This window comes from Mycotypha africana (assembly GCF_025528875.1).
Source record: "Mycotypha africana strain NRRL 2978 chromosome Unknown BDF20scaffold_1, whole genome shotgun sequence".
NCBI classification, from domain to species: domain Eukaryota; kingdom Fungi; phylum Mucoromycota; class Mucoromycetes; order Mucorales; family Mycotyphaceae; genus Mycotypha; species Mycotypha africana.
In genome coordinates, this window is record NW_026515725.1 from 279,641 (window position 1) to 296,332 (window position 16,692).

At 40.1% G+C, this 16,692-nt stretch overlaps 8 protein-coding genes across 8 annotated transcripts; 5 read left to right on the forward strand and 3 right to left on the reverse strand.

Moving 5' to 3' along the window:
* Positions 1-1,399: 1,399 nt before the first annotated feature.
* BDF20DRAFT_830963 (DNA polymerase delta, subunit 4) lies at positions 1,400-1,968 on the reverse strand (the record flags this gene model as incomplete). The annotated part of the gene is made up of 3 exons (XM_053078400.1): positions 1,400-1,515; positions 1,600-1,701; positions 1,800-1,968. The coding sequence occupies 3 exons, from the start codon at positions 1,966-1,968 to the stop codon at positions 1,400-1,402; spliced, it is 387 nt and encodes a 128-aa protein (XP_052940132.1).
* A 984-nt stretch (positions 1,969-2,952) lies between these two features.
* BDF20DRAFT_7021 (uncharacterized protein) lies at positions 2,953-3,789 on the forward strand. Its single transcript, XM_053076076.1, has 4 exons — positions 2,953-3,097; positions 3,175-3,212; positions 3,299-3,367; positions 3,452-3,789. The coding sequence occupies exons 1-4, from the start codon at positions 3,071-3,073 to the stop codon at positions 3,687-3,689; spliced, it is 372 nt and encodes a 123-aa protein (XP_052940133.1). The 5' UTR covers positions 2,953-3,070; the 3' UTR covers positions 3,690-3,789.
* A 370-nt stretch (positions 3,790-4,159) lies between these two features.
* On the reverse strand, positions 4,160-5,576 carry BDF20DRAFT_841301 (high mobility group box domain-containing protein). The gene is made up of 2 exons (XM_053079445.1): positions 5,273-5,576; positions 4,160-5,072 (listed from the first exon to the last, which is right to left on the reverse strand). Exons 1-2 carry the CDS (start codon positions 5,300-5,302, stop codon positions 4,374-4,376), a joined length of 729 nt encoding a protein of 242 aa, XP_052940134.1. The 5' UTR covers positions 5,303-5,576; the 3' UTR covers positions 4,160-4,373.
* Positions 5,577-7,820: 2,244 nt separating this feature from the next.
* On the forward strand, positions 7,821-8,051 carry BDF20DRAFT_810558 (uncharacterized protein; the record flags this gene model as incomplete). The annotated part of the gene is made up of 1 exon (XM_053076603.1): positions 7,821-8,051. A coding segment is annotated over one exon (231 nt), but the record flags the coding sequence as incomplete, so codon positions are not given.
* A 1,258-nt stretch (positions 8,052-9,309) lies between these two features.
* On the forward strand, positions 9,310-9,790 carry BDF20DRAFT_797553 (RlpA-like double-psi beta-barrel-protein domain-containing protein-containing protein; the record flags this gene model as incomplete). Its single annotated transcript, XM_053076295.1, has 3 exons — positions 9,310-9,337; positions 9,425-9,591; positions 9,683-9,790. Coding segments are annotated over 3 exons (303 nt in total), but the record flags the coding sequence as incomplete, so codon positions are not given.
* A 644-nt stretch (positions 9,791-10,434) lies between these two features.
* Positions 10,435-10,839, reverse strand: BDF20DRAFT_806397 (uncharacterized protein; the record flags this gene model as incomplete). Its single annotated transcript, XM_053076520.1, has 1 exon — positions 10,435-10,839. A coding segment is annotated over one exon (405 nt), but the record flags the coding sequence as incomplete, so codon positions are not given.
* Positions 10,840-12,407: 1,568 nt separating this feature from the next.
* On the forward strand, positions 12,408-13,868 carry BDF20DRAFT_811856 (transmembrane amino acid transporter protein-domain-containing protein; the record flags this gene model as incomplete). The annotated part of the gene is made up of 4 exons (XM_053076728.1): positions 12,408-12,832; positions 12,909-13,243; positions 13,360-13,463; positions 13,557-13,868. 4 exons carry the CDS (start codon positions 12,408-12,410, stop codon positions 13,866-13,868), a joined length of 1,176 nt encoding a protein of 391 aa, XP_052940138.1.
* A 1,265-nt stretch (positions 13,869-15,133) lies between these two features.
* On the forward strand, positions 15,134-16,533 carry BDF20DRAFT_7102 (TB2/DP1, HVA22 family-domain-containing protein). Its single transcript, XM_053076092.1, has 4 exons — positions 15,134-15,274; positions 15,345-15,613; positions 15,738-15,801; positions 15,867-16,533. The coding sequence occupies exons 2-4, from the start codon at positions 15,432-15,434 to the stop codon at positions 16,221-16,223; spliced, it is 603 nt and encodes a 200-aa protein (XP_052940139.1). The 5' UTR covers positions 15,134-15,274; positions 15,345-15,431; the 3' UTR covers positions 16,224-16,533.
* Positions 16,534-16,692: the final 159 nt, after the last annotated feature.

Sequence of the window (16,692 nt, forward strand, 5' to 3'; positions counted from 1 at the left end):
AGAAAATATCTCTCTTCTGATTCTTTTCAGGTTTCTTCCCAGCAAGTTTCTTTTTCCATACTCGTAGGGTGAGCAATGTGACCTATTGTCCCTTTTTCTTGAATTGTAAAAATAGAAGTCTAAAGCCCATGACCTAACGAACGACGTAGAAGCGAAAGTGCGGGGGAGGGGGGGGGCAGGGTCATATGGTTATGCTCTAACTTTCATTACCAAGGCAATTATCAGGTTGTCAATTACGTAGACAAAGGCTCTTTTGCTTCATTTAAAAAGTACATAGAGGGGCATGTACATCTGGCTCGGAATGTCATACCAGGGTGAGGCACAGACAGCTTCCCTATGAAAATGCACCCGAGGAAAACGGTGCAAATCTCGGATCATGTTTGCAGTAGATGAATATAAGCGTAAAAAGGGAAACCGATTTAAAAAGCTTCTGTAAAACAACAACAAAAAACAACAGATTAAGTTTTTAATTATTCCGTTTCTCAGATTGAAACAACCCATCAAAAAGGAGCCCTCTTCTTCAGAGCTGCTGTGATGATTGAAGAAGCTCGAATAAGGCTACCATGAGCTGTAAACTCTTCCTTTACACTTCCTCCCCGTCACCACCTCCTTTACTTATCAATACCCGTCATTTTTCCTATGTTAGCATCCTTCACCCTACCCTGTATAGTTTTAAAAAAAAAAAAGACCGAAGCAGCAGCTTTTCTTCTTTTTGATATTTTTATTTACCATTTACAAGTACATATGGATAGATACATGTATACTATTTACAATGTGAGATTTGACTTTGTTAAATTATGATACAAAAAGTTTGAATCACATGGGTGTTTCCCCGTGCTCCATTAAAAAGAGAGTGCATGTCTATTGCGAATCTTCTTGACTTTGTCTCTTGCGTTCATCCATTTCTTGGATAATTTGCTTGTCTTCTTGTTCTAATTCTTGATCAATGCGTTGACCACGGGATTGCTTGCTTTCACTATGATGATTTTTTGTACGTTCGTGTTCTGCTCTCAAGTCGGAGAAGTTATCATACATTTGATTGTGTCCTTCATTAGATCTTTCGTAGGGCTTGCCGGCCATCAAAGCAGCTTCAGCATGCGCGATCTTGCGGTTTTCAGGGTGACTCATTTTTTATTGTATTTTATAGAGATCTTCGTTAGCAAAAAAAAATGAAAAAAATAATATCGTTTGCTTTCGACTTAGCGTAAGGGTATTTATATTCTTTTCTGCTTTTTATTCGCGACCTTTTTTTAATGCAGCAAAAAAAAGTGTCTAGAAAAGTGAGATTCAAAAAGCTTTTTCATTGATGGTTTGACACAATGTTGATGTCATGTTCAAAGGAAAGTAATAAAAGTATATTTTTCCCTCTTTATAAACGATTTGCGCTATAGTAGTGGGGTTACATCATATCCCTGTATTCATGAAATAAAGAGTGCTTATATTTTCCAGACGTATCGTTTGTCAAGATGTCCTTGATGATTGGAGGCGGGTTCAGGTTTAGTTTCTCAGCTCGTTCTATACAGAAAACATGGATGAGTGTCATTGTCTATGTATATCTATCCATCTCTTTGTGCACGTATCGTCTCCGTTACAAAGTACCCCATCTTTCGAGTCTGCTGATGCCGATACAAGGTCCATATGTATAATCTAAATCAAAGGCTCGTAGTAACTTGTTGGTTTCTGTAAGATGCTCTTGATGTACTTTTTTGTTCCAAAAGAAAAAGAAAAGCACAATGAGTGACATTACTGTCTTTCTTTTTTTTTGTCGAATCGCCTTTGGATGCGGTTCTTTTTCTTACTTGGCGTGCCGTTATTCTTCGGTAGCAAGGTTTCTCTATCCTTTTCACCTATTTGTATGACATTGTCATCGAGTAAGGGCTTTTTATTCTTTGTTCCCTCCTTGGTCGCACTACGACGCGTTCGTGACAGATCAATGGTTCCTTGTTTTTGGCTCTTTTTTGCCGGCATAATAATGTCTATTTGATTTAGAAAGTTATCTTTTTGGAGAAAAGAAGGGACTTTTTTGTTGAGTAGAGAGATAACGAAACAAAAAAAAGTGATTTAGTAAAGCAATATTTTAAAACAATCAAAGGTTGTTATTCAAATCATTCCAGGGAAATTTGTCCAATCAGAAACAAACATCGAAAAGACAAAGACTTGTTGAAATGGATAACAATAGATGTAGAAAAATGACACATGAAGTTGCCGTTATGATGAACGTGGAGGAGTACAACTCAATGAGACTGCCTGAAAGCATCAATAGAGCAGGTTGAGCACCCGCCCTCTGGATGGACTTGTTCAGAATCAAAAAGGAAAGCCCACGTCATATCTTTATGGGATAGTCAGCTGCATTATAGAGTGAAAGACGCTATCTTTACTTCTTTTTTTTTTTTTTTTTTTCTGAATCAGCAATTCCACTTTTAGACAAATGATGGAACAGCAACAAAACACGTACAACCTTGATCGTGATAGAGAGCAATATCCAGAACAGAGCCTGAATATTTCATATAACGACAAGAGATCTATTTGAAGCTAACGAAGCTTTCTCTTTTTTACATCAAGTCATGGATGAACAATCGTGCTATCCTTATTGGATCAGACAAAGGATGACGAGCCATTCTACCCTCGTAGATTATTTTGATGAGATTCTGCCCGTTCCAAGAGAGCTATATGACATTGGATGCATCTCAGTATCTAAACAACGCGCACAACTATCCTTTGATATGGATAGTGAGGAGAAATACTGAAGGAAGTAACACAGAAAGCAGAGAAAGTGTCTAAGAGGAGAAAGCATTCCTCAGGAAGACGATTAATCTATCTCTACAATTGAAGTAAAAAAAAAGAAAAAAAGAAAGAAAATAGCAGTTGTCATTTAGCCTAGATAGAGATAGTAACTTACATTTCATTGGGAAAAAAGCGGGATGCCTCCTCTACTTCATCAACCCCAAGATGGACCGAGATAAACAACCCAGCAGAGTGCCGCTACAAATGGCGCCGCCGTACGTTTGCCATTGTCGCCAAGTGAGGTGCTCAGGAGAATACAGCAGCCACGAAAGAAATCATAAAAATCATGCAAGATGACTACCCAGAATTTTTGGTAAGAAACAGCTGTCTATTCGTCTCTAGTCAATTGTACTAAATCAATTGGGGGGGGGGGTGGGGGTTGACATACAGGCCATCAAATTTTTTGTTAATGTTCCTTCTTGGGGAAGGTAAGAGGAAATAATCTATGGTGAACGACAGGCGATTCTTATTGATGGATAACGCGCTCTATGAGCATACTTTATGATGCTGTTAGTATGATTTTCAAGCTGCTCCGTCCATTACTATCCGAAGCCACGACCAAGAAATTTGTTGTATGCTCAACGTAAGGTCATCCATTCTCCCTCGACAAGCATGCGGAAGATATTCATAAATATTTTATTTTATTTTTTTGTTTGTTTGTTTGTAGTAATGAACTGTATCCAACACTCACTGATACAATTGCAGTAGAAAATTTACCATCGGTGTACCAAAAGCTCCAAAAGGAGAAGGACACGGAAGAAAAAAGCAAGGAGCAGCAGCAGCAACAACAACAACAACAACAACAACAAGAATCTGCTGCAGCAGTTAGAACAGCAACGGGTATAAATAGCGATGATGAGGCGGATAAGGATAAAATGAAGGATGATGGGAAACAAGAACAGTGATAGGAAAGGACCTGATGCTAAGAAAGAGGAAGCATTGGACGGCAAAAAAGACAGGATGGACGATGCTGCAGTCGCTTCTGCAAAAGATGCATCCAATACAGATCATTCTGCAGATGAAAACGCTCCTATCGACGAATACATATCTCACGGGTGACACAGAGCTTGCTGCAGTCAATGTTGAAAAGTCTGCCGACAAGCTATGGACAGACTACCCATGATAATCACTGCTCGACTGAAGGGAGTTGCTTTACAATGTTACAAAAGCCTTTGCCAACTATCTGAAATAAAAAAAAAACTTGTAGTCGTTCCATTCGTTGTACATTTTTTGACCGTTTATACAAAAGATGGCTTGATATATATCACAGGTGATATGAAAAAAAAAGTCCAAATCGTTTAGAATGAGCCAACATGCTTGACCAAGGGGGAGGGGCGTGAGGGAGGGATAACACAATGCACAGGAACACAACAAATAAACGCAGGTATGGAAATAAATTTATTATGCAGGGAAAGAAGGAAAAAAATGAAAAAAAAGGGAACAAAGAGACTATACAAAAAGAAGTGGATTGAAACAATGGAATGTTGTTGCATTAAAGATATAAAGAATAGACTCAATTATTATAAAGTAAAAAGAAATCTATCATCGCATACATCATGGTTGATTTGTACAGACAAAAGATGTCACCTTTAATGTTTACTGGAGCTATGTTTCTTTGACTTTTTCTTACTGCTACCACTGTCGGCCGAGGTATGCTTACGCTTGGGCACATCAGACGAGCTTGATGATTTGGAGGAGGTCTTGTTTTCTTTATTGCTCTCTTCTCCTTTTACGGGCTTAGAAGCAGTCATATTTTTGGCAGGAGCAGCAGGAGCAGCAGCAGAAGGGGCAGTGGTGGTCTTGGGGCTTGGGCTCTCTCCAGCGGCGGCGGTGGTGGTAGGGGAAGACAAACCGTCATTGTACAATTTCATCTCATTATCGAATCGAGCCTTTTCTTGTGCAGCTTTTTCAACAAAAGGTTTCTTTTCCTTATCGCTCAATGCGTTCCACTTTTCACCAATCAATCTAGCCGTGTCAATTGCCGACAATTCAGGATTTTCTCGTACAATTTGAGGACGAATCGATTGTGAGAATAGCATGTAGCTGCTAAGATTACGTTTAGGAGCATTAGGATCCTTCTTCTTTGCAGGCTGGTTACGTTGAGCGCTTTGTTTCATAGAATGGCTGCTGGGGCTGGTGGGGTTGGCGGCTGATGCTGCAGCGGCGGTCTTGCCGTGGGAGGCAGCTGACTTTTTATCACCTGAAAGATCATTCGGTTGATTACCCAGTATGACAAGTTCAAGGAGTTCGCTAAAGTTTCTACCAAGCTCTTTAATGATAACAGCGGCCTACATGATACGGTTTTTCGTTAGATAGTGTTTCTCTTTCTTTTTTCTTTTTTTTTTTTCTCTCAAAGGGCTATTGTCCTCTTTTCTTCTATTTTTTTTTTTTCCAAACTCCTCTTTTCCATCTTTTCTTGCGACAAAAAAAATAAATCTTTTCAAGCCCATTTTTCCCCTCCAAATTCCCAGATAAAAGCGATACTTACGCGTTGTCTATTTTCAGTACTTAAACCCATATTGATTTGATATGAAAAGACAAAAGAAAAAAAAGAAGAGAGAAAGAAAAGGGGAGGGCGAAAGGAAAAAATTTCGCTTCCCAAAAAATAAAATCCCACGTCGAAAACCAAGAGAATTTTTTATTTTGGCCGGCCGCCCGCCGTGGTGGTTGTGTGAGGGGTGGGTCAGAAGAAAAATACTAAAACAAACCACGAGATGCAAAAGAAACGGCCGATTTCAGTTTCTAGGGGGCCAGCTGAGAGAAGGGGGACATTCCTTTTTTTTTTTTTTTTTTTTTTTTTTTTTTTCTCTCTCTCTTTCGGCTGGCTTGGCTTGGCTTGGGCTCTCCTCGCCCTCTTACTGAGGAGAGTCTACTTTTTATACTTGCTGCCGCTGCTGTTCCATGTATTACAGCGTATGACAGCCAAAACAAAAAATAAAAATAAAAAATAAAAAGATAGGGCAGACTGCAGAAACTGTCCCCCCACCTCCCCTCCTCCCACTCCTCCCTCTACCCTCTTGGCATCACCTCCACCGTTCGACTGACTTGATGTTTGAAACTAATCCATTGTTACCCGTGCGTTCGTGTTGGTAGAGAAAAATTTAAACGGAAAAAAGACAACGGCTGAAAGCGCGTTCTATTTTCTATTTCTGGTTTATAAAAAATCCCATTTTTTTCCAAAAGGAAAAAATAATACAAGTCATTTTAGCTTCCATTTTTGACGTTTACAACGATATGTATTTTTAATTCACTTGGCAATTATTTTTAGGATGAAGTGGTAAAGTATTTTTGGAGTTTCAATGAGTTCATGAGTTGTTTAGTAAATATCCAAGGACGTACAACTGAACCCTAAACATCATCTTTACTAGTCGAACAGTCGCACACTTTACTTTGTCATTCAAAATGCTGAACAACTTTCTTTTTTTTTTTTTTTTTCTTTATTTAGATGACGATGTGCTCCAACAAAGGTTTTGATATTCAACCTCATCCATTCATTGATAATTGTTAAAAGCGTCAGAAAGTGGAAGGGCTGACTGACAAGTACTCGGAATCCTCATCTTCCCGCCCCCCTCCAGAAAGGTGTTGGGTGCAAGCCATGTTTTAAGGTAGGGTAGAGAGAGACATGAATAGGGCGGCCCTTATCTCAAGTAGTTTGGTTTACATTTTCATCTAAAAAAATAAATGAAATTGGTCTAAAATAAAAATTGTTGACTGTCCAATAAAAATGACGAGTTAAAAGTACTGTAAAAAGGACCTCCGACCATTTAGCCTCGCATACAAATCACGACCTTTTGAAACTTTTTAATAAATTGATTGTGTATAATATCTAATAGAAAATAAGTCATCTTTATTAGCAAAAAGGCCACCAAAAAGCCTCTTAATAAAGAGGATAATAAAATCTTTTTTATCCAACACCAATCTATGGTGGGCTTTTCTCTCCTTTTTTTTTTTTTTTTTTTTTTTTTTTTTTTTTTTTTTCCTCTCTTTTTCGGTGAACGTTTTCTTGATTGATGCGTTTCTATTTAAAAACAAAAAAGAAAGCGAGCATTTCAGGCACCTTTAACTTATTGTAAAGAGCGAAAAAACAAAAGGGTTTCTTTTTTCAATTGACATAGAATGACTGATCAACCATTTGCTTTCGAATAGACACATCCATACAACACATATACGCTACATCCTACATAAAAACGAATTGACCTTGACGAAACACACAGCATACCTTATTTCATCTTTTTTTTAAAGGCGACATCATGAATAGTAATAGCTTTAAGAATAGTCCTAATCAGAGCATCATTGCCTTTTCGGTGAAATCGCCGACAAGGCCATCTATCTCCTCCAGCAGCAGCAGCAGCAGCAGCAGCAGTACAACGATGAATACGAGCCAAAGCGCCACCACGACATCCTCATTGTCAGAAAGTACGATGCAGCCCTCCTCTTCTTCCCCGAGCCCTTCTTTGAAAATCTCCCCCTCTTCCACACCAGCACAAACGTCGCCGTCGACTCGTCTAGCCAGTGCTTCCAACAGCAAGCCAACGATAGCACCTTCTTTTGCCTCTACCCCGACGCCTACAGCAACATTGCTGCCCAAAACGCCATCTTCCCCCCTAGCCCATCATTCAGGGTTATCACGTGGCGCACTCGTTGGTATTATTGTAGCATGTGTGATAGCCGCTCTTCTCCTCACGGGTTTAGGCTTCTGTTTATGGTATAGAAAAAGAAAAGCGCAAAGACAGCGTATTTCGTACCATGATTACCACACTTCAGAAAAGAACCTGCACGATCCTCAGCGGCGAGATCACCCAAACCAACAACCTTCCTATCATCCGTACACTGCGAATACAACCCCACTGCCGGAAGAGTCGACGACTTCACTCTACAATAGTATCACCCCTTTTTCAGCTGCCGCCGCCGCCGCCGCCTCCGCCTCCGCTGCTACCACCCTCTCGCACAAGAATAGTACGAAAGAAACACTTGAACTCGCCCATAACTATTCCAACTCAGTACTTTCGTCAGCCAATGGTGGTAATACGACACCAGTGATCGACGAAGATTTCTGGCAAAATCAAAAGCCTTTAGGCACCTATACCATTATTGCCTCCTACACACAGACGTTAGATGACGAACTCTACATTCAACCAGGAGATAAAGTGCAGGTATACACCGAATATGACGATGGATGGTGTCTAGGTATTAATCTGTCACGTGGAGGAGAAAGAGGCGTCTTTCCTCAACATTGTATGGATAGACAGTCTCATTCAAACGAATGATGGGCTCGTCCCTCATTCTTCAATATACATAACATTTTTTTTTTATATTCTCTATTCACAAGTAATAAAACAAGATGGGGGCTTTTTCTTTTTTTTTTTTTTTTCATTTCTATCCTTCCTGGTTCCTGAAGTTCGATTCACAGTTTTATAAACGCGTTTTTTTTTGGTTTTTTTGGTTTTAGTTTGATGTAGGAGACGCACCGAACCTGTCATTGGCTGCAGGCTCACATTCCTTTTTACAGCCTCAATCTACATTGCAGTGGTACAAGCAAAGGGAGTCAACAAGTTTTTCTTTCCTGTTCACAAGATGTTGATTTAATTGATATGGATGAAAAACTTTAAATAACCTGCCTCTTTAGAAGTGCCTAGAATCTATCGCTCTTTTTTTTTTTTTTTTTTCCTTAAAAACGGCCAAGTACAAAAACCCTACAAGGAAAAGACAGAAAAAAGATGACGTTGCTTTGTCCTTTTTTGAAAAAAAAAAAACTCTCTGTTTCATCGTCGTTACATTTTATTTATACAATATAATTTATATATTACATTTGCCTCATTGACAACATAATTGTTCAACTTGCCCGATCTGGAAATGGAGTTTTTCTTTTTTCGCGTCTCCGTAGGTAGAGTAGTGTGCGAGTCGTTTGGTACCTGTCACACACCACTTCTCCACAACTCTTAATGAAATGTACATCCGTATCATACCCGTGTGGATGACATTCATTACGAAAAAAAAAACTGTTCATTAAGCAACTGAGAGGGGAACACAAGGACAAGCTATCCACATTTTAATGGTTACTTGTTTGACATCGACATGTGAAGAAGCTGTGAGGGTATAAAAGGGCAAGGGGAACACACTCGAAAGACAAACAAGAGCTTTTTCTAACCACAGTCCTTTCTTTCAAACCGGTTGTCACTTATCCTACCCCTTGACCTTCCTTTCTACTCTGTATTTTATCCCATCCCCTACTATTCAAGCCACGTCTCCTTTATCTTTTAAGCCTTGTTCATGATGAGATTCACGTTCCTTGCCCTCCTTTGTCTTTTTTCTTACGCTACGATGATCTCGGCTGCTCCTGCTTATTCCTATGGACGTCGTCGCTCTTCACGTACTACGATTACTTTGGCTAAACCAACCCCCTCCACCAAAACGACAAGCCGCAAAAAGACAGCAGTACCTACAACAACAACAACAGCAGCAGCCGTTCCTGTTCCCCATGCTACTCCTACTAGTGGTGGCGGCGGCGGCGGCGGCGGCGGCGGAACTTATTCAGGTGACGGTACCTATTACGGTAAGTTGATCTTATTCAAAAGAAAAAAAAAAAAAGACCCCAGAACCTCACTTTGATAACGCGATTTTCTATGGGTATCTATTTTAGATGTTGGACTTGGTTCGTGTGGATCGACCGATAGCAATAGTGACTATGTCGCCGCATTAAATGCTCCTCAAATGGCCAACGGTGCGAATCCAAATAAAAATCCTCAGTGCGGTAAGCGAATCAAAGTAGTCAATCCTGCCAACCAGAAATCTGTTACGGTGACCATTGTAAAGTATTATTGAAAAAGAAAAAAGCCTAAAGAGAAAGCGGATGGCTGAATCTTTGTTGTTATTTTTCTTTCTTTCTTCATTCCATTAGGTGGATACTTGCCCTCCTTGTGCTTTTGGAAGTGTGGATTTGAGTCCTTCCGCCTTTGATGAGATTGCTGATTTGTCACTAGGTCGTATTCCTATTGAATGGTCCTATGTATGATCCTTCCTTGTCCATCATAACTCTCTATTTCTCTCTTCGTAAGCAGGTACATTAGGAGAGAGAGAGAGGGAAAACTCGGCCCTATCTATCTATATTTATATACATGACTTGCAGCAGTAAAGAGTTGTTTATTATTCAACTTGTGTCTATCATTCATAGCGTCCTTTAAGAAAACTAAAATACATTATGTACAGTGAAATAAATAAATAAATGAAAAAAGTCATCGCCCCTACGATGAAAAACGGGTAAAAATGTAAAGCATAAAACAGAGGGTATGTACAAAAATGAGAGAGGGGGAATGGATAGAAAATGGGGGCGGGGCGGGGCGGGGCGGGGCGGGTTGTTTCTCAAGCGGGATGAGGTGAAATAGGGGTGGTCGTGGTGTGGGTGGCACGGGTGTCCACACCCATGACAGGAGGTGGTGAAGCTTGCTTTGTCGTACTACTCACAATGGCATGGGCTAACGTACTACTTGAAGTAGACGCCATTCTCTGTTCTGCGGGTCCTGTCTTGACAACCAAAGAAGGAAGACGAGTGCTGCTCTTCTTTTCATGACGGATCCATGGAGGCTGTCGCTGCTGCTGCTCTTGCTGCTGTTCCTTATGAAAAGTAGGCAAACGTAATAGATTCACATGGTAGACATCCATGTGTAGCGTATATCCGTAGAGACGCATAAAAGACTGAATATCTCCAGCAGACACCCACAAATCGTATTTTAACAAGCCCAGAAAACTCCTTTCCATTTGATTGATCTCGTTGGCTGTGAAGACGCTCTGGCTTAACTGAGATAATTGCAAGCTGGTTAACCCCGTACCTGTCTCGGATAGATATTTAGAGCTGGTCAAGAGAGCAGCCAAGATCAAACGATAAGGCGTATCAGCACCTCCTCTCGCGTGCTTGGGTAATTTCGACTTTAACCGATACAAGTAGATGAGAGCAAATAACTTGACCGCACAGGTGAGAGAATGGGTCTTTTTCTTTGTCATGCCGACGTTTGGATCGCTATAGAGTTCGCGAATAAACTGGCCAATCGGTGGTAGCCGTCGTGGATGTCTTGAGCAGGTCGTCGGCATTGGATGACTACTTTTTAATAGGTGCTCAACAGTATAGATCGTGAATGCTAACAGAGGGGGTGCGGGAGGGTCAGAAAAGCAGTTGGAAACAAACAAAATGCCAACAATAAAGCTGTGTCTCTCTACCTAACAACGCCTCTGGATCATTGGACGTAATTTCAGTTGAATTCATCTACAGTAAAAATGGAAGGAATATGCTTTTTTCACCAGGCAACAACAGACGGAATGCTATCAATAGATGGAATGGGGGAATCTCTCGGTTTTTTTGGTTTTTTTTTTTTTTTCTTTTTCAATTAGTTTTTGGGAAAAAGGGTAAAAAAAAAAAGGGAAAAAACTTTCAGTCTTTTTCCCTTTAAATGAAAAGGATCAAAGGGAAACTCGCCTATCTTTTTTACATGGAAATTTTTAAACTTCAGGTCATTCGGGGGCCTGAATTACTTTTTCTCTCTTCCTCCAAAAAAAGCTTATTATAAATGAGATCTGCTGCTGCCGTGGTAGGCCCCTCTAGCGCCAATGTACTTTTTCTCTATTCACAAGTGCTTCAGGTTTTGTACATGGATGGGTGTCCAACTGTTCCATATCTATGACAGTAATAACTATGTATCCTTTATTTCTGTAGCCTGGCAAAAATGAGCTTTGCCATCTGATATTAAAAAAATTTTTTTTTTTTGTGGTTTGGATCAAAAAATTTGTGTGTGTGTGTGCTTTTTGTGCGGGTGTGTGTGTGGTGTGTAGGTCTGTGGGTGGTGGGAGATTGAGCTGGTTGGGCCGTGGGCTTCAAATACGGCAAGAAAAAAAAAACCTATGGTAGCCAGGGAACCAATCATTCCCCGTCGGCTTATCTTTAAACCTCAGAAAACAACCAAAAGAACTTGTGTTTCCTAAAACTTTTTTTCATCAGAACAATGGATTATCGAGACAATAAAGTGACTTTCTTTTCAACAACCGCTCTTGAACATAGCCTACAGAATGATCCATACTAGAATGGATCCCGCATACACTCAAATGAAATAGAAAACAGCGTTATCCATCCTACATTTTTTTGTTTTTCTAGGCACGTTTTTTTTTGTATGTAGTGGATGCTTGGTCCTTTTTACTCTATAGTTACGTATGTATTGGGAAGGGAGATGAGAACAGTAGGTTCGGTTTGAAAGCCGAACATGAAGCCTTGAGAGTCTCCTTGGCCCTTTTTTGCATGTTGTCCGTTCATTACAAAACTTTTTTTTTAAGCTATGATTTCTATTTCTTATCTTTCTTTCATAGGGTTGGATTTTCCTTGTTTTCTTTTGCTGATATTCAAGTTAGCATCCCGATTTAGGGTGCGAGTGCTTCCCCCCCCCCACCCCACGAGTTGCTGGTACAGACATGCTACTGTCAAAGGATCAACGCACCATCACGCAACACCCTCGACTCAATGAAATGATGCATGAAGACGAGAAAAGAAATGTTTCCAATACCTCTACTTTATCAAGTATAATGTAAATAAAACGAAAAAAAAAGAAAAGCCGTTCAGTCTATTGATGCTTCATTTTGAAAATATGATCTACAGTTGTGTGGTGGGAGGCACAGGCATTTTGGCCATCGCTCAGGCTGTCAGCGAGGCAGGTTGGATTGGACTGTTTTTTCTGTGTCTGAGTGCCTGTATGTCACACTTTACAGGTATCGTCTTGATTCAATGTCTCTACTACAACGGCCACAACAGCCGTCGATTAAAAGATTACAGTGATATCGGGCACGTAGCCTTTGGTAGAACAGGCCAGATCATAGGCTGGCTCATCTCTCAACTCTTTCTGATCTTGACACCCACGATTTACATCACGATGGCCAGTGAAAATATAGCTGAAGTACTCTTTGAACATGGGCTCGTCTATCTCGATAAAAACATGATTGTTTGGCTACTCCTTCTCGTCATTGGTCCACCCTTTGTGTTGGTTCGAAATATGAAAGATGTTTCTTTGTTTAGGTAAAAAGATAAAATTAAAAATCTTTTTTTAGGGTCGAGCTACTTACTGATCAAACGAACGTGTGGGCCAATGTAGTACGTTTGCGTCGATTTGCACTGTTTGCTTATTACTCGTCGTGATAGCTGCCTCGTTATCCACCAGCAATGTACAAGTCGCCTATGCGGAAATGCCTCATGTCGTGGCCATTCCTCGAAAGATCCCCATCGCTTTTAGCACCTTTACTTTTTCTTTCTGTGGACATGTCATTTATCCTCATCTGGAAGAGTCTATGGAGACACCCGAACGTTGGCCCAAAGTACTCTTGATAGCCACCCTCGTGGTAGGTATCATGTACCTACTGATAGGTACTGTAGGCTATTTTATATTTGGTCCCTATGTTCAGACGCCCATCTACAAAAGTTTGACGAATGGTAAGATAAAAATTAAAAAAGCAGCGGGGGGGGGCGAAAAGGTGAGGGAGCAGCATGCCATGACATAGGGTGATTCATCTTGTTCCTTTCCCGTTCAACGCGAATGTGAACGATAGGACACCTACGTTACTTGGCCATGATGGTGATCACCCTTCATGTGATCTTTGCCATTCCTTTCTATCTGTACGTGTTTACCATCAAAATTGAATCATGGTTAGGTGTGCTACACCATCAAGAGCAGCACCACCAGCAGCAGCAAGAGCAACCACAAGAGAATGGTCTGTTGGCTACCGTTGGAAGAAGGGTGGAGGAGATACAATTTGCCCAATTGAAATTAAAGCAATATACTCGATACATGGTGCGTGTGGTAGAACTCGTCTTTTGCGGCGCTGTCTCCATGTTGATCCCACAATTCTCGACTTTGATGGCTGTGGTGGGAACCGTCTTGGCGGATACACTGTCCTTTGTTTTGCCTACTGTTTTTTGGATCAAACTGAATTGGCATCTTCAGCCATCCTATTCAACCATGGGACTTTGCATCATCTTAGGCTTCATCGGTATTGTATGTGCAGTGATTGGTTCCATCGATGCCGTTGACTCGTTTATGAAAGACTACCATGCATGAAACAAATGCATCGGGCAAGTGGTGCTGGTGTCAAATTTAGACTTTTCTTTTTTTTTTTTTTTTTTCTTTATTGTGCTTCAAAACAAAGGGTAAAATAGGTTACACTATTTCCATAAAAGGCTACTTTTATCTTATCTTATCTTTGGCGAACAAATGTGGATGCATTTGTTTTGGACTCACTTTTTTTTTTATATATAATCTATGATGCATATCATGACCGCATAAATACCTTCCATAGAGATAGCCGTAGTGTGTTTCTCCTTTTTTTTTTTTTTTTTTTATAAAGACAGTTTATAAAATAGCAAAAGACAATCTACCGTGATCCTTCAAGAGGATGCCATTCTTTCACTTAAGCCAATTTCTATTTTGTTCAGTGTAATCCGATAATGGATTAAAAAGTGGAAATACCACTGGGAAAATTTTGATCGACAGCAGCATAACAGCCACTCACTATGTTCAATCATGGATCGGAAAGGTACGGTGAACCAATGAAAATATTAAGGAGAGTTGATTTGCATTGTGTAAGACTAATGATATATGTGATGGGAACCTGACCTTATCATTATTCTCATTTCCTATGCATTTTAGGCAGAAAATCAATGATGAAAGCATATTGCGCGTTTTTTCGAATCTTATTGGAAAGGTATAAATAAAAGAGGGGGTTCTTTGGTTTTGTTTTCCCTCTTTTTCCTCTACCTTTACACGCCATATCCAATTCTCACTCGACACACATTATCACTATCAGCACTTGACAACATTCTCACTTTTTACTACCCATGTTCGCTGCTCCTATGAGACAACCTTTTCCTGTTGGTGAAGAGATGCTGTTCCTTTTACAAAGGTGCAAAGCATCTTCAGTATTGAAGAAGGAAGCAACAGCTTCTCATCCTATACCTTCCAGATTCCTGACAAAAAATATCGATCGCAAAAAGATCTTGGTAGACAGAGATCCTGCCATGGTCCTCGATTCCTTATTAACCAAGACAGCAACAGAAAAGACGCCTACCCGTGTTCGTTTTGAAGATCACCTTTTTTAAATCCTCTGATTTTTTTCGTTTCATCTATCTATACCATACATTCGATTCTTTCTTTTTGTCGTAATCATATCACACAAAATAAAATATACACTTTTTTTTTTCAATCGTAAGGAATGTGTGGGTGTGTAGCGGCTGAAGGAGGTGAGCGAAAGAGGGTGCGGTGAAATTATCTGCAGAATGTTGCCATGGATTGGCTGTGATTGAAAGCATTGGGTGTGTGGCTAAATCAAGTCATGGTGATTGGCTGGTGTTGAAGCCATTGATAAAAGAGTATTATGCAAAAAGTCGGGCTTTTGGATGTGAAAGCTACAAGTGGTCCTTTGACATTTATTGCAGATTTAAATCAACTGACAAGAAGAGAAATGAAAAGTGTGATTTATAGTTTTTGGCTCTCTTTTTTTTTTTTTTTTTTTTTTTTTTTGTTTTCTAAACCAAATAGGTGAATGATTTCCCCCCTTTTTTTTCGTTTCTTCAATCCCTCTCTCTCTCTCTCTCTCTCTCTCTCTTTTAACTGCCTAGTTTTTTAATGTTGACGACATTTATTTATTTTCCCGTGAAATTGGGACTTTTACAACTCTACCCAGCCTATATTGGTTATAAAGCGATTAAAGCCAATGACCAACAGCAATTCGGTTCACTCTTGACATTCTGGATTGTTTCCATCGTTTATCTTGCCATTGAATACTTTTCAGATATGTTTTTATTCTGGTAAAGAGCTGTTTTTGCTTTTTGACTGATAAAGAGAGAGAGAGAGAGAGATAGATATATATATATATATATAGATATATAGAGATGAGAAAGGCGTCGTCACTGATGTTTGCATGAATGATAGGATGCCCTTTTACACGGAGATTAAATTAGTGATTGTTTTATGGCTCATATTACCGCAAACACAGGTAATGAAAAATAGACAAGACCATGTAATAAAGAGACAATGACGAACACAAGTGTTAAAAAATAGGGAGCTGCATTAGTTTATACAAGATATCTTGATCCCTTCTTAAACCAGCACGAGACCGAGATTGATCATGTCTTGGTGGAAATTCAATTCAGAGTAAAGAAAACCATCGTCTCGTACGGAAAGCAATGCTTAAAGACATTAAGAAAGACACTATTACAGACTATTTTCCGCAGCAAGGTTTCTATTTTTAAATGCACAGAACAAAAAAAAAGAGATCGAGAGAGAGACCTCGTTGTATTCAACATGATTCATTCTCCTGTAGGGTCAGCAAGAAGCAGAAGAGGAGGAAGAAACGACAACGACTGCTATTACTGCTGCTGCTGCTGCTGTGGAGACGACGGGTGCATCAGTAGATGACAAGAAAGATGATCTCCCCGTGATCAAGGAAACTGGAAACTATATCATTCATCCGTACAACCTATTTTCAACGTTCATTTCAACGACTGCGAGTCGATTCCAGCAGCAGCAGCAGCCATCTTCTTCCAACGAAAATAAGGCAGGCGATGCCGCTTCTCCTGCAGACGTGAATGTGAGAGAAGAGAATGACGTGAAACGACGTAGAAGCCAACATGAAACTGTGGCAGCATTGGATCGTACAGAAAGTCAGGAATCTTTGAACTCTTATGTCAACGTCAAAGGATCAGCCTCTCCCACAGGCTTGACCACGACTCCATCGCCTGAATCCCCTCCACAGCAACATCCTTCTCCACCACAGGAACCCTCTGAAAATGCCTCCAAAGCCTTACCAACCGCCTCTGGATGGGGTGGCTATTTATTGAATTTTGGTAGAGTATTTTCTTCTCGACCGAATCATGATGAACCACAG